This window comes from Panthera onca, chromosome B1, assembly GCF_046562875.1.
Source record: "Panthera onca isolate mPanOnc1 chromosome B1, mPanOnc1 haplotype 2, whole genome shotgun sequence".
NCBI lineage: Eukaryota > Metazoa > Chordata > Mammalia > Carnivora > Felidae > Panthera > Panthera onca.
The window spans coordinates 188,509,017-188,524,095 of NC_138342.1; the positions used below are offsets into that span (position 1 = coordinate 188,509,017).

General features: G+C 39.4%; 1 protein-coding gene across 3 annotated transcripts in view; it reads left to right on the forward strand.

Annotated features, from left to right (window-relative positions):
* PDLIM3 (PDZ and LIM domain 3) overlaps positions 1-12,266 on the forward strand; it is a 30,267-nt gene extending 18,001 nt beyond the window's left edge. The window contains exons 4-8 of one of the 3 annotated variants that reach the window (XM_060652989.3): positions 1,193-1,260; positions 6,284-6,547; positions 8,148-8,278; positions 9,919-10,030; positions 11,300-12,266. In XM_060652989.3, coding sequence (XP_060508972.1) covers positions 1,193-1,260; positions 6,284-6,547; positions 8,148-8,278; positions 9,919-10,030; positions 11,300-11,489 — 765 coding nt within the window. In that variant the 3' untranslated portion in view covers positions 11,490-12,266. Of the gene's footprint in view, positions 1-619; positions 808-1,192; positions 1,261-6,283; positions 6,548-8,147; positions 8,279-9,918; positions 10,031-11,299 lie in introns of all 3 variants that reach the window. The other 2 variants (XM_060652990.3, XM_060652991.3) reach the window with 2 other exon arrangements.
* The last annotated feature ends 2,813 nt before the right edge of the window (positions 12,267-15,079 follow it).

Here is a 15,079-nt window from a genome sequence, read left to right on the forward strand (position 1 = left end):
TAATGCTTATTATTTGTTCTAAACTTAAAGTTAGAACATAATGCAAAATAAGAATTTTTTTGTGGTAGGCATAAAGAAAAAATAAAACTTTTACTTGGATTAGTTAAAATGATTCGGTATAAGTATTCATAAATGCTCCCTCTCTCTGATTGTTTTGCCCCTCCTTTTCCTAAAATGGAGGAAGCTGTAATAAGATATTCATAGAAGAGAAAGTGTATATAAGTTCTACTTGAGAAAAAGTTAACTATGATAATTCTTCTAAGCCACAAATCTCATTTCTGACATCGAATTTCAGTATCCAAATGAGTCATATGAGAATTTCTTAACAACTACAGCCGTGAAAGTCAGTAGGGCCAGACAAAAAGAATAACGTTCGAATTCTTTTATGATATTTTAAATAAGGTCAATTCATCTGCACCTTAAAAGTGGCTGAATACAGCACATGTAAATTTCACAGAAAATGTAGAAAGGTTTATGCATAACTCCTCCTTTAACCTTGCCGTTAATCTTGCAGTGGGGTGAAGAAGCCTTGATTAACAACAGCGATGCTCTAGGTTTGCTCATTAATGGCTTTGTTGTGCGTTCTGTGGCTCTGTGTATCTTGTCTGCCATTGTACAGGAGTTCAAACCCATTGGTACCGCGCACAACAGAAGGGCCCAACCTTTCGTTGCAGCAGCAAACATTGATGACAAAAGACAGGTAGTGAGCGCTTCCTATAACTCACCCATTGGGCTCTATTCAACTAGCAATATACAAGACGCGCTTCACGGACAGCTGCGGGGTCTCATTCCTAGTTCACCTCAAAAGTAAGTATCCGACTTGCCTTCTGGCCACCATGCTCTTAACAGTGATAGTACGGTTTCTTTTCCTTTCCAAAGTCCAGCTCTTGCTGTTTTATTTTTACTTTCCTGAAGGCACAGTCAGATGTTTAGTTTAAAGACAAGCATCTAGAACAGATCCAGAATGTTCTGGAGTCCAGTCTGCCAGTTCCTGAACATTTAGTGAACAGATGCTTAAAATGAAGAAATCGCTCGGTTCCATCATCCCCCTTCTTAGTCATGTCAATATTTGGTGGTAAATAATCTTCTCTGTGCAATTATCATTCATTTACTTTTATCTAAAAAAAAAAAAAAAAAAAACCCACAAAAACTATCTTCCACTGAGGAACTTTTTAACCCTTTGTTTTTACAGGATGTGAACTACTTTGAACACAAGCACAATATTCGGCCCAAACCTTTCATAATCCCAGGCCGAAGCAGGTCATAAGCTCTGAGATTGTGATGTCTGGAGTGCATGCTTCTCTAATAAATCCTTACTAATCACTAAGAAGAGTAACCCTTAGGGGTTTGGAGTGACTCTGCTCATTTTGAAGCCTAGTTCAAAAGCAAAAGAAACAAACTCACTTTTAGCAGAGAACAGTAGGTAACTAACGTCCATTTCCGAGAGTAAATACTGACCAGATTATAGAGCTGTGAAATGTTAGGCAATCACCACATATATTTATAACTAATACCCCTGCTGCTCTGAGGATCCCATCAGAACACAGTGACCTTTGAGGCAGGCAGATGTACCCCATTCCCAGGGCACGAGAGCCCAGCCAGCAGGAACAAACATGGACACCGGCACCCTATCAGAAGTCAGGAGACAGGCAGGGCCCAGTGGGAACGCTGATGCAGCTTTCTATGTTTCACAGGCTGTGAGTAGCCCACCTCAGCCCTTGTTTCTCACAGCACCATTAGCCTGCTGTGTAATCCCACTTGTTCTAGCTCTTACATAAAAATAAATGTGGGGGCACCCGGGTGGCTTAGTCGGTTAAGCGTCCGACTTTGGCTCAGGTCATAATCTTCTGGTTCCTGAGTTTGAGCCCCACAAAGGGCTCTGTGCTGACAGCTCATAGCCTGAAGCCTGCTTGGGATTCTCTCTGTCTCCCTCTCTCTCTGTCCCTCCCCTGCTCACGCTCTGTCTCTCAAAAATAAATATTTTAAAAAATTTTAATAACAAAAAGTAAATCTTCATCCTTATGGACACTTGCAAAGAAAAAGAGGCCACTTGAAAAGGAACTTTGCCACACAGAGGAGAGCAGTATAAGGAAAAAGCTGGGAGAGAGGGAGGTATGTTTGTTACCCTCACAGATATAACTGTGTCCAGACTGCAGTAAGAACAGGCCAGCTCTTCAGTGCTGTCCGTCAGAGAAACAGATCATCATCTTCAGTCAGATGATCGTTTTCAAATAAATATCTTCTCTAGAAATTGTACTCCAACCCCGAGGGGGGGGGGGTGGCGGGGGAACGAATGCCCTGTGTTGGCACATTGGGAAAGAGTGACTTTAGGAAACCTCAAACCCATTCCTCTGACCTCAGCTACATTAGTCAGCCCAGAGGAAGGAAGCTGGCAGTTAGGATTATTGAATAATCTATATCCAGTGTCACAAACTCGCGGCCCATCCAACTTACAGAGGGTGTTTTATGTAACCCTTCTGTTGTTAAAAACAAAACCAAAACCAAGAAACTTAAGTAAATGCCTTAAGATGGAACATCTAGTCTCCATCCTGTCAAAATGCTCACCACTCCCGATACCTGGCCTATTTTTATGTAAGTATAACCTGCTGGCCCCTGGGGGTGTCCAAGTTTATGATACCTGCTCTGGATGGTCAATCATCGCTTGATACGTGATCTCTGATCTCCTTGTGCAGACCTTTCCGTGAGCTAGAGTCAGGGCCAGAGGATTATCTCAAAATAAGCTGGCCGATTTTGTGAGATCAGACTCAGAAGCAGTAGAGTGGAAGAGCAGGAGACAAGGCTAAAAAGGCAGTGACTACCAAATACATTTTCCCCCAATAGAAGGGAGCGCCTTATATCTTCCCAGCACCTGGACACAAGGCTGGGACAGACTAATGCTCCATAATGTTCTTAGATAAAGGAACGAAGTCCTAAGGGTACCTAATAATACTTGAGTGGCAGGTAGAATCAAGAGCTACCACCCTACCTCATAGATGGAACTCTGTACAAGCCTTTCTTTACTTCGTTGTTCCCTGGTCCCCATTCTATTTGCTTGTATATCTTCTCCCTATTTCCCCACCTTCCACAGCTTCCCAGCCCCTCCCCCAAGATCATAACACTAGATAAAGAGTTAAGATGCTATGTTACTATTGAATAAATATATATGCAACTTTCTAAAGAAGCATAGTAAAATTAATGCACTTGCATTCTTTTGAGGTTGGTTCAACTGGAAATTCACTAATCCAAACCCTAGGACTTTAGGCGATGAGTGAAATGACACATCAGAGTAACACAGATCTTGCCGTGGCTAAAGACCAGTAACACATTTAATTTCATCATAATTCAGGGAAAGTCAGAGGGATTCAGGTAGCTAATGGCCTTCTTTTATTTTCATTTTAACTCAAACATGGTGATAGTGACAAGCCACTCATGATTTTGTTATTGTCAGGTGCCTTTCAATATAGCTGAATTTGGGAGAGGAGAGAGGAGAAACAGGGACAAAAGGGTTTGCTTTAAAGACAGGTACCCAGGGCGCCTGGGTGGCTCAGTGGGTTACGCATCTGACTTGGCCTCAGGTCATGATCTCATGGTTTGTGAGTTTGAGCCCCACATCGGGCTCTCTGCTGTCAGCACAGAGTCCTCTTCGGATCCTCTGTCCCCCTCTCTCTGCCCCTCCCCTGTTCATTCTCTCCCTGCCCCCCCAAATAAACTCTAAAGACAGGTACCACATATAAATCTTAAAGAATTGTAAAAATGCCTCTACTATCTTTCCTTTCTTCCTGTGTCCCGTATTTGTTCTAGCTTCTGAATTTCTTGTTCTTACCAAATGATCCTTCATCGAGGTGGAGTTTTAGGTGGCTATATACCAAGCTACAGCCAAATGAACAACTTTTTAATCCGAAGTGGGAGACACTAAATTGTTAATATGTTAATCTCCCTCGGGCCTGCCTGCTAGTTATGGTTCTTTTATTTCATAATTGAAGCATATTAAAAAATCAGTATTTTCATAGGCAAATATGTAAATTTTTAAAGCCAAATTTATACCCAAAAATATACACAAGATATTTTGGAGGTCCAAATGATAAAATAGAATCCTCTGAGTGGTTTTTGGACAGCTCACTTCCAGAAGTTCATCCCAAAAAGTCTGTACACAGGCCAGGGAAATTAGTTCTCTGTCTGATGATATGGAGGCATGCAGTAATTGAGTGTATCATCAAGCTTACACATGCCAAGTCACTAAGTCAAAGTCAAGAAATCTCATTCGTATCTACCTTTCTGGGTCACAGGATAGGCCATGGTGACCCATGATACTACCCACAGTGAATGGAGCTCATCAAAATTATTTACTTAGAGCATCAGTTCAAGAGATCTTTTAAAAATGTCCCAAAAATTTATAAAAAGGTCATTCTTGTTTGCTAAGGGTATATTTCCTATGTATTCAATAACCAGGGGCTCCTAAATAGAATGATAAAGAAATCAGGCAATAGAAGATACAATCTTCGCTCAAATAAAATTATGTACACAAGCGTGCTATATACAAGAACACTAATAACAAAGATTACTAATTACAACTACAAAATAATGTCTATCTGTAAGTTCTGATTGCTCATAGCTTACCCATCTACTGTCTAGCTCTAGTCCTGACACAGAGCCTTTCACCAACTATGGTCGATTTCAGGAGCAAAGAGAGTGTTGAACTACAAAAATGATAAAAACGCCACTCGGCATTTTGTAGATGATTAACCAATTTACAGACTGGGCTTTAAATAGGGTCTCAACAGCCAGGAAGTAAAGGGGCACATCCATGTATACTCGCCTCATTTAGGTCATGCAGGTGGTCGAACTGGATAACACCAGACAAAAAAAATTAAAAAATCCATTTAGTGACATGAGTTGTTCACACTAAGCAGGCTACAACATTGATGTAGTCAGCAGAATCGATGCCCAATATCCTTCTGGTTTTTGCCCTCTATATGAGGCTAAGGTTAGCATTAGTAGCCCTAGAGAGTAAATGCAAGAGCCATACCTAAGCCCTAAGAGAAAACGGACTTTGAGATAAACACATCATATAAATTGTTCTCTGCCTTGAGTTTATAGCAACACTAACCTGCAAGCATGAAAAAAATTTACAAATACTAATGTTTTTTGGTTTAGTCTTAAATGATTGTGCTTAAAAAAAAAACAATCAGTACATTCCATTTTCTTGTAAAATGCATTTCTCATGCTGCACTTAGAATGCATGTAGAAAAATTACTTTTTAGTCACTGGCATGTCAGTTGTGACTAGCCTCCTATCCAGATTCAAAGAGAATATGAAATCTCCCTAGCTGTTTTTAAAACTGCATGAATGGCCTTTCTCGTGTTTTAATAATAAGTCCCCTCAATTGATCTTTAAAAGGAAATGAGAAATATGCATGGAAATATATGAGTACCTCCAAAATGTTACCTGAAATAGTTACATATGATGCCCTAGGTGACATCTAAAGAGTCCAAGACTACCTTATTTGCCCTCTAATCAATTAATTTCAAGGTGACAAGCATTTATTGGCTGTTTCTAGAGCCTGTATTAAATCACTGAACAATTTTTTAAAGTGTACTCTTCACAAAATTAAAGCACGAAAGTAGAAAAAGTTAACATGGTAACAAGAAAACGTTCACAAAGTAGCTTTCAAACATAATCTTTATCACAGAACCAACGGAGAACCTATTCAAGGAACGTGTAACTGCATGTCTGAAACATCTGCTTCCTATTTTGAAATGTTTAGCCTAAATATCTGATTGACCTTCATGCTGCAAAGCCAGTTACCATTTGTGAAGGATCATTTATTAATGTTTTCATTTTAAACATTGCAGCTCATAAAGGTAAAAGGACATCCAGCCAATGTAATTTCCCTGCATCATTTGTTTGTGATGTTGGCAAGTTTAAAACTGTGTGGCCTGTTTTTAAAAAGTAAAGCGAGTTCCATCTTTTCTACTTTATGCACACAACTCTATGTGTAACCCTCGGCTTAACATATTGCCTAGTAGAACAGAGCCAACAAATGCAATATCACCTGTACTTTTTAATTTTCTTGAACTTTTTTCCATCATGAATTTTTAAATGTCTCCCCTTTTTAAAATATACTCTAGCTAGAAATAAACATTTCATTTGAATTTGATTGAATTCACTTCTTACTTTCTGTCTTCAATTCCTTTTAACCTCTCTGTACTTGTTCTCTGTGTTCTCCTGTCTGGATTTTCTGATTCCTGTGTCACCTCTCTGTGTAACGTGGTCATTAACACAGTGGATGCAGTACTCCGTCCGGTATTGACGGTGGCAGTGGACGTAGCACCCCTTCTTCTGTCAGTACTCTTAGTACTATTTGCCCAGGTGACTTGAAAGTTGCTGCTAAGATGGCCCCTAACATTCCTTTGGAAATGGAACTTCCCGGTGTGAAGATTGTACATGCTCAGTTTAATACACCTATGCAGTTGTACTCAGATGACAATATTATGGAAACACTTCAGGGTCAGGTTTCAACAGCTCTAGGGGAAACACCCTTAATGAGGTAATACGAGTCTTTTTGAATGATGGGCATATTAATTAAACACATGGGCAATGTCAGCTTTACCGGTGTCTTTTAACGTTGTCTTAATTGGAAGAAGGTTATGTGGAAAGCTTTCAAGAGAAAAATGCTAAGGATGTATTGCAAATATCTAGACATAAAGATAAAAGTGACTTCCAGAATGAACTAAGTAGAGCTTAATGGGACAGATCGCAATAAAATGAAATCATGGAAGGACCAAATGTATGTATCTCTTGGAAAGCTACAATGCTCTTTACAAATGTCTGGTACAACACTTTTCAAAAGTGATTTATAATCTGGCATACTCTATGCTTCTCCTTTGGAGGTCAAAATTTGGGAAAGGGATGGGAAGTTCAGAGGAATTTTAAGAAATGACACCTCTTCTCTCTGTTAATGGTATCTTATGGAGAGGTAATTATTTTTTCATTTGGAATTTTTGCCATGAATAAAGTTTTATAAGCTCAAGCTAATAATGTAAATATTTAATTTCCGTTGGTCTCTTATTTTGACTACTTTCTTCTTTATTATGAATATTTGTTCAAAGCACTTTTGCCATCAAGCTTTTCAATTAAAAAGATTTATTATAAGATAAAGTCTTATTACTTCTTTCAGTATTACATAACCGCTTTTTATAAATTAAAGTTTTATAATGTTTAAGAGTACTATGTATCAATTCCCAAAAATATCTCTTGGGATGAATGCAATGAGATAATAATCATGTAATGTATCTCAAAGCTTTTTTGCAAGGACTTTCAGATATATGAGATGATTTTCAAATAGGATATAGGTAGAAAAGTATGTGCAGATAGCAACTACTTTTCTAGATAATGCAGTTAAATGACATAAAATAATAAAGCATTTAGTGCCTGGCATGTAGTATTATCATTGAGGCATTTTCTTAGATTTGAATTGTATTTGTAGAATATTAAAAATAAAGCTGCTATCGTTGTTAGAAGTGAATTATAATGTGGCTATTAAAAAACATAATGTAGTCAATATAACTGAAAGTTTCTACATTATGTACTTTCACATACGAGTTGAACATCTTCAATTTATAAGCAAAACGATACCTTTGCTGTTTTTCGAAGTTAACAAATTAATCTTAAAAACAAAATGAAGCCATACCTTTCAGTTTAATATCAGAAATGAATCTGAATTTTACTGACCATTTTATGACCAAGAATAATCAAACTGGGGTCACTCCTGCACTTCCTACCACATGTTATGTTGTCTTTTTTATGAGAAAAGTTAATTGTGTTCACATCATAATTATATATCCATCAGACACGAGTGTTATTTTTTTAATTGCTATTCCCTGACAATCACATTTTAGTTGCCCTCCAAAGTATTCTGTCAGATGGAGAAGTGCGGTGATGTAATTTAATGACATCTTCAAGGTGACCCATGTGAATTCATACCATATTTTTTAACTGTAATAGAGACTAACTTGAAAATACAGAGGCTTTGTTCAGGAGTTACTGCAAATATAGTGATCATTGCTTATTCATGCCTTGTAGCTTCTTGCACATCCCATGTGTCATGATGCTTCTGACACTGCTTTCCCTGCCATCCTGTGTTTCAGTGAACCTGTAGCCTCTGTGCCCCCCGAGTCAGATGTGTACCGGATGCTCCATGACAATCGGAATGAACCTACTCAGCCTCGCCAGTCGGGCTCCTTCAGAGTGCTCCAGGAATTAGTGAATGACGGCCCTGGTGAGCAGCCGCGAATGTCTTGCTGGGACAGCATTGATGGAGGCCCTTAGAAAAGTCAAGGGATGGGAGGGCAGTAAACATCCTGGGAATGAAAGTCTAAAAATGTATTCAGTTCAGTGATCAAATGAATCTTTCCTCCGAAGGATTTGGGTGGTGCTTGGTTTAGGAAAGGAGCTTCCAGAATGTATCCAAATAGCCACCAACTCGGTGATAAAAGAGCACCACGACAAATTCCCTCCACAGTAATCCAGGGGCTAGTTCAGCTTCAGAATCGTAAAGTCCAATTTTCAATGGATATTGCAAGATTTCTCCGTCTCCCCCCATACTCCACGGTATCATCATCGTCGTCCAAATTTTAAAATAACACTGCGATGAACCCTTACTGTGTTCCAGACCCTGTGCTAAGTACTTTGCGTACTTTATCATTTAATCCTCACAATAACCTGTGAGATAGGAACTATTATTTTCTCTAACAAATGAGAAACTGAGGCATAGAGAGAGCGGATTTGTACAAAGAGACACAGCCAGTAAGAAGCAGGGCTGAATCTCTAGCCACCCCTGCTGTCCTCGGGGCTCACACTCTTACCAATGTTTTTCCATCAACAAAAGATACACTGTCCTTTAAAAACCTGCGCAGTATGCAAAATGCCCCACTAGGATAGCTAATATTTTTTTTAAAGGAAAAAACAAGTGTTCGTGGGCATGTGGAAAAACTGGAACCCTTGTTCGTTGTTGGTGGGAATGCAAAATGGTGCAGCCATTGTGAAAAACAGTATACGGGTTCCTCAAAAAGTTAAACATAGAATTAGCATAATAATCCAACAATTACATTTCTGGGTCCATACCCAAAAACTTGAAAGCAGAGATTCAAACAGATACTTACACACCAATGTTCATAGCAGCATTATTCACAATAGCCAGAGAGTGAAAACAACGCATTTGTCTACCAACTGATCAATGGATAAACAAAATATGGTCTATCCACACAGAATATCATGCAGCCTCAAAAAATGAAATTCTGATACATGCTGCAACATGGATGAACCTTGCAAACATGCTCAGTCAAACAGGCCAGACACAGAAGGGTAAATATTGTACCCTTCATAAGAGTACCTCATAAGAGGTACCTAGAATAGGCAAGTCTTAAGACAGAAAGTAGAATAGAGATTACCAGGATCTGGGAAGAAGAGAGAATGGGCCGTTACTGTTTAATGGATACAGGGTTTTTGTTTGGATGATGAAAGAGTCCTGGAAATAATCACTGGTGATGGTTGCACAACCTTGTGAATAGACCTACTGCTCCCGAATTACCCATTTTAAAATGGTTAAGAAGGTCAATATTATGTTATGTATATTTTACCCCAATAAGAAGCAGGAAAAAATGCAAAAGGTATTCTGCCTTTTTGAGCATTTTATAACAGCTCCCTATGACGACGACAAATGTTGACTAATTCTGTTTTGTAAGGCCATGCTTCAGAACAAGTTATGCTTGAACCGGTCCTACTCCTTTTGAAATGATAGCACCCGTGCAACTTAAGAATTCCTTAAGTTAAAGTGCACACCTTAAAATAGAAGCAAAGTAGGAACTAGCCAGTAGCCAGCTGTTCCCTTGCCATAAATGGAAACACTTTGTTTTTCAGATGACCGTCCCGCTGGAACTCGGAGTGTGAGAGCTCCAGTTACAAAAGTCCATGGTGGCCCTGGCAGCACACAGAAGATGCCACTCTGTGACAAATGTGGGAGTGGCATTGTGTAAGTTTCATTTTTAACCCAGGAATTCACCATGAATCTTGGTATCCGTTCTCTATTTCCAGTCAGTGACTTGAAATATATCCACAACATTCAGCACATTTGACCAGAATTCCTTCGACACACCCTAAAACTGGCATGTAACGTGAATCGGCATTCTGGACTTATAATTTCATATATTTTCCCATAAAAATTGTCTTAGAAGTATATTTTAAAAAATCACGTCCAAGAATCATAATTTCACTTCAAAAAGCCTTCCCTTTGTTAATATACAGTCTTTAAATATTTTCTTTTCTGTATAAACTCAGGGAACCGAATACTAAGGTCATCAGGTTGTTCACTGAAACACATTTTCTTTACTGGGTTTCTTAAGTTACACAAATACTGAAATATAATTTTTAAAAATTCAGTCAGCTTCCATTTCAAGGGCCCTTATGTTTGAATAGCCACACTTGCTAATTCAAATCTTCCAGTGAAGCAGGTCATTTCAATCTCTCCACTGCAAATGCCCCACATGCCCCACGAGGCCACTTCTCCCACCCCTTTATCCTGTTCTCTACTCTTAGCTCACACTGAGGCACCATCAGTCCAGTTTTCCAGGATTCATCCCAGGAGGGCAGTGGGAGCCAAGCCTGCTTAGAGCAAGTGGGGAATGTGACACAGAAAGAAAGAAGCGGGACACGGAGCTCTGGAGCAGAGAGGATCTCATAAAACACAAGCGTTTATAATGGTACCAAAAGCAGTTACCTCATCCAAGCTGAAGTAAGCTGTTTTGACAGGAGAGGTCAGTCCGCCCATCCATGGCAATCCCATCTCTGCTCTTGGGTCTGTTTTCTCTGTGCTCCATAGAATAACGGCTGCACCACCCACATAGAAAGCAGTCAGAGGGACTTGTAGCCCTGTAGGCAACCTTGGTCACAATCAGAATCCTGTGCAGGGGTGTGAGTCTTATTCATGTCGTGTTTTGCTCTTTCAAAGAAACAATCGGCAAAGACCACGAGGTAAGATCCCATAACTTTTGTAGAAACGACTTGTTTGAAAACTCTGAAAACGAGGCACCCGAGAAACACGGGATGTGTTCCTGTGGTCCTCAGGGATCTGGCTGACAATGACGTCAGTTTCACAGCCGTGCTGGTTTTACAGCTGGAGGCTGTTTCCTGAATGTGAAACAGATAACACCTGCCAGAAGGCAGTGTTATCTCCCCTTGTAGCATGTTTTCGGCTCTGTGGGTTTTGTTTGTTTGTTTGACTCGATCTCCCTTTTCTCTACAGCGGTGCTGTTGTGAAGGCGCGGGATAAGTACCGGCATCCGGAGTGCTTCGTGTGTGCCGACTGCAACCTCAACCTCAAACAGAAGGGCTACTTCTTCGTGGAGGGCGAGCTGTACTGCGAAACGCATGCAAGAGCTCGCATGCGGCCCCCAGAGGGCTACGACACAGTTACTCTTTATCCCAAAGCTTAACTGAGTCTTAACGCAGACCAGAGCACGCAAGCCCTCACGCGCACTTAACGCAGGAAGACATCAATGGCTTTGGGCAGAAGTATAGCCAACTGTCGACTCCAAATCTAAAACCAAGGCTTTTTAGACGTTTATCTTATTGTTACTGAAGAAAAGGAGTGGGAGACAAATGCCTGCTATAAATGTATGTGTAAACATACAGTAGCTACGTTTTGCAGCTCTTTTTCTCTCTGGGGCTAGCAGTAACTGACATTTAAAGCAATAATTTTTTTGTATGTCCTACTCCACAATTTACATATGTATTATGACATCAAGATATTTGGGGAAGTCTAATTATTTTTCCTTAACAAGCTGTTTTTGCAATTGTAGTAAACACCAAATGACAATCTTGTATTCTAACACAACTTGCAGCTGTCTGTTACTGTTTTAAATTATAGTGCATGTCAGAAAGAAATTCCCTAGATTTCTCTAGTTTCATATTCAATTATACCACCAGATGCAACATACATAATAAATACATAAAATATTTTTAAAATACCTAATGAAGTGGCACGCAGTGAATTCAGATAAAATCAACATTCCAACAAGAAGTCCGATCATATCTTGACACATACACTAACAACTCAGGTATTTTAAGAAAAATGTGGTTTGTTTAGTTTTTATAAGTCCTTCACTCTTTCTTATGAGCCCACAATTTCTGCTGATAGGAGGAACATTTAAATTTGCTAATTAAAGATAATTCATTCCCTTTCCATTAAAACAGTTGCTTATGCTTTGAAATGGTCTCTTTCATTTTAAATGCTTCTCTCAGATAAACTGTTCAGTCAAATTCAAGGCTCAGACCTCCCTCAAGGCTGTCTCTTCATGCCCTAAATTTCACCATTGCTGCTTCCTCCTTCCCAAGATGGCATCTCCCAGATGAGACAGTTTCAGGACCCTCCAGAGGAAGGGAGGGGCTGCTGGCCTCCTGGGGCCCTATTGTACCCACTGCTAAAATCCATGGTTTCACTTGTGGTTTGTTTTCTACCCATGGTTGGCAGCAGGCGACAAACCTACCCCCAGCATCATCTCCAGAAATCTCAGCTCAGCCTTCTCTGGAGTCATGGATCCATCTCAGACCTGAATTCCATCTGGCCCCTGTTTTGTCAACTTGCCTCCCACTATGGTGGCCACTTGGCAATGTCCTTAACTTACATGTCTTACCTACTTCCTATGCTCCTCATTGGGGATACATGGGAAGCTTCTGAAACTGTCCCCTCTGCATACAAACCAAGGCAAACTGGTAGGGTGTGAAGGTGGGGAGGTAGGGACTGTCTTACGCCCTCTGTCTCACTGCTTGGTCACAAAGTAATCTCTACCCTATTACAGCCACTGCCAATGAGCCTGGGGCAGGTAATCTCCTATTGTCCCAATGGAAAACAGGGCACATGTTGTATTGCTCTGGGATTCCCCCAAACTTAACCAATTATTTCTGACCCTGACCTGTCTGAGGTTTCGATCTAGTCAGAGAAGCCAGAACACCAGCCTGGCCCCTTAGGCATTTGAGATTGCAACTGGAGTCCCTGTACCAAAACAAATTCATTACCAGAGGCATTCAGATAAAATAAATAAAAAACATAGAGATCAAGGCGATGAATGTACCCAAAGTAGATTACTTTTTTTTAGATGTTATTTTAAAATATTTTGGTCCAATATAGATAGGAAGCTATAGAACGAATAAATGGTAACTGACTTAGAAAACTCAAGAAAGTTGATATCCAAAGCAGCAGTGGAGAAAACTGAAAACCAACCCGATACACCCTCCAGAATCTTGCCAACGTGTGGAAATGATCAGCGCTGGCATTTCTGGACTAAGGGATAAAGGTGGCATGACTATCAGGTGGAGCAAGGAGAAGCTGTTTGAGAAATATTTAATCCCCACAGCTGTCGCCTCTCTTATAGCTCACGGCCCTTTCCAGGGGAAGTCCTCTAGGTATTATCTGTAGTAGGTAAAACAACATCTCAGTTGGAATCAGGAAGCACAGCTGAGGATATGTGTACTGTACTAAAAAGAGGTTAAATTAAGAATGAAAGATTTCATGATAAAAGTGTACGTTAGACATTATATTGTACATTAATGGCCATTGTATATCAGTATCAGTATATAGAATAATCAGTATATCAGTATATAGAATATCAGTATATATCAGTATATAGAATAATAACGAATAACTTCACATTTAATAACAAGAAAAAAGTATATAGTTTTTTTAATAGTATAGTTCTAATCCAAAATTCAAAAGAGATAAAGCTTAAATCTGGTAATTCAGACTATGTGACCAAGGCTCGTGAAGTATGCCCTGAAGTTGCATGTTCATTATATTTAATAAAAATTATTCTTTCGACAATGAAATCTAGAAATTTCAACATGGAAAGAATTAATGAATATAAATGAATGCAATAATTTATATATAGCTTTGCACTCACAGTGTAGAGCCTGCTTGGGATTCTCTGTCTCCCTCTTTCTCTGCTCTTCCCCTGCTCAAGTTCTCTCTCTCTCTCTCTCTCTCTCTCTCTCCCTCAAAAATAAACATTAAAAAAATAAAATAAAAATGGCCTGAAGACACGAACAGACATTTCCCCAAAGAAGATACCCAGATAGCCAACAGACACATGAAAAGATGCTCAGCATCACTTATCATCAGGGAAATGAAAATCAGAATACAATGAGGTATCACTTCACGCCTGTCAGAATAGCTAAAATCAACAACACAAGAAACAAAAGGTGTTTTCAAGGATATGGAGAAAAAAGAACTCTTGTGCACTGTTGGTGGGAATGCAAAATGGTGCAGCCACTCTGGAAAACAGTATAGAGGGTTCTCAAAAAGTTAAAAATAGAATTTCCTTATGATCCAGCAATTGCACTACTGGGTATTCACCCAAAGAATACAAAAACACTAATTCAAAGGGACACATACACCTCTGTGCTTATAGCAGCATTATTTACACTAGCCAAGATATGGAAGCAGTCCAAGTGTCCATCGACTGATGAATGGATAAAGAAGATGTGGTATGTATATACAACGGAGTACTATTCAGCCATAAGAAAAGAATGAAATCTTGCCATTTGCAATGGCATGAATGGAACTAGAGAGTGTAATGCTAAGCAAAATAAGTCCGAGAAAGACAAATACCATATGATTTCACGCATATGTGGAACTTAAGAAATAAAACAAACAAGCAAAGGGGAAAAAATGAAAGAGAGAAAGAGAGAGTAAGAAACAGATCTCCTAATTATTGAGAATAATCTGTGGGAAGACGGTGGAGGATGGGTAAAATAGGTGATGGGGATTAAGGAGTGCACGCGTGGGGATGAGCACCGGGTGTTGTAGAGAAGTGCTGAATCACTATATTGTACACTTGAAACTAATATGACACTGTATGTTAGCTCACTGGAATTAAAAGTTACATAAAAAAACGAATGCAATATGAACATTGTTCTTAAATATATAAAGTACAAAATAAACATAGCAGTGTTCAAATGGAAAGGAATTAAAATAAAAAAAAAAATGAGAAAGCAGTATGTCCCCCTCCCATATCAGCATTTTGTCTCT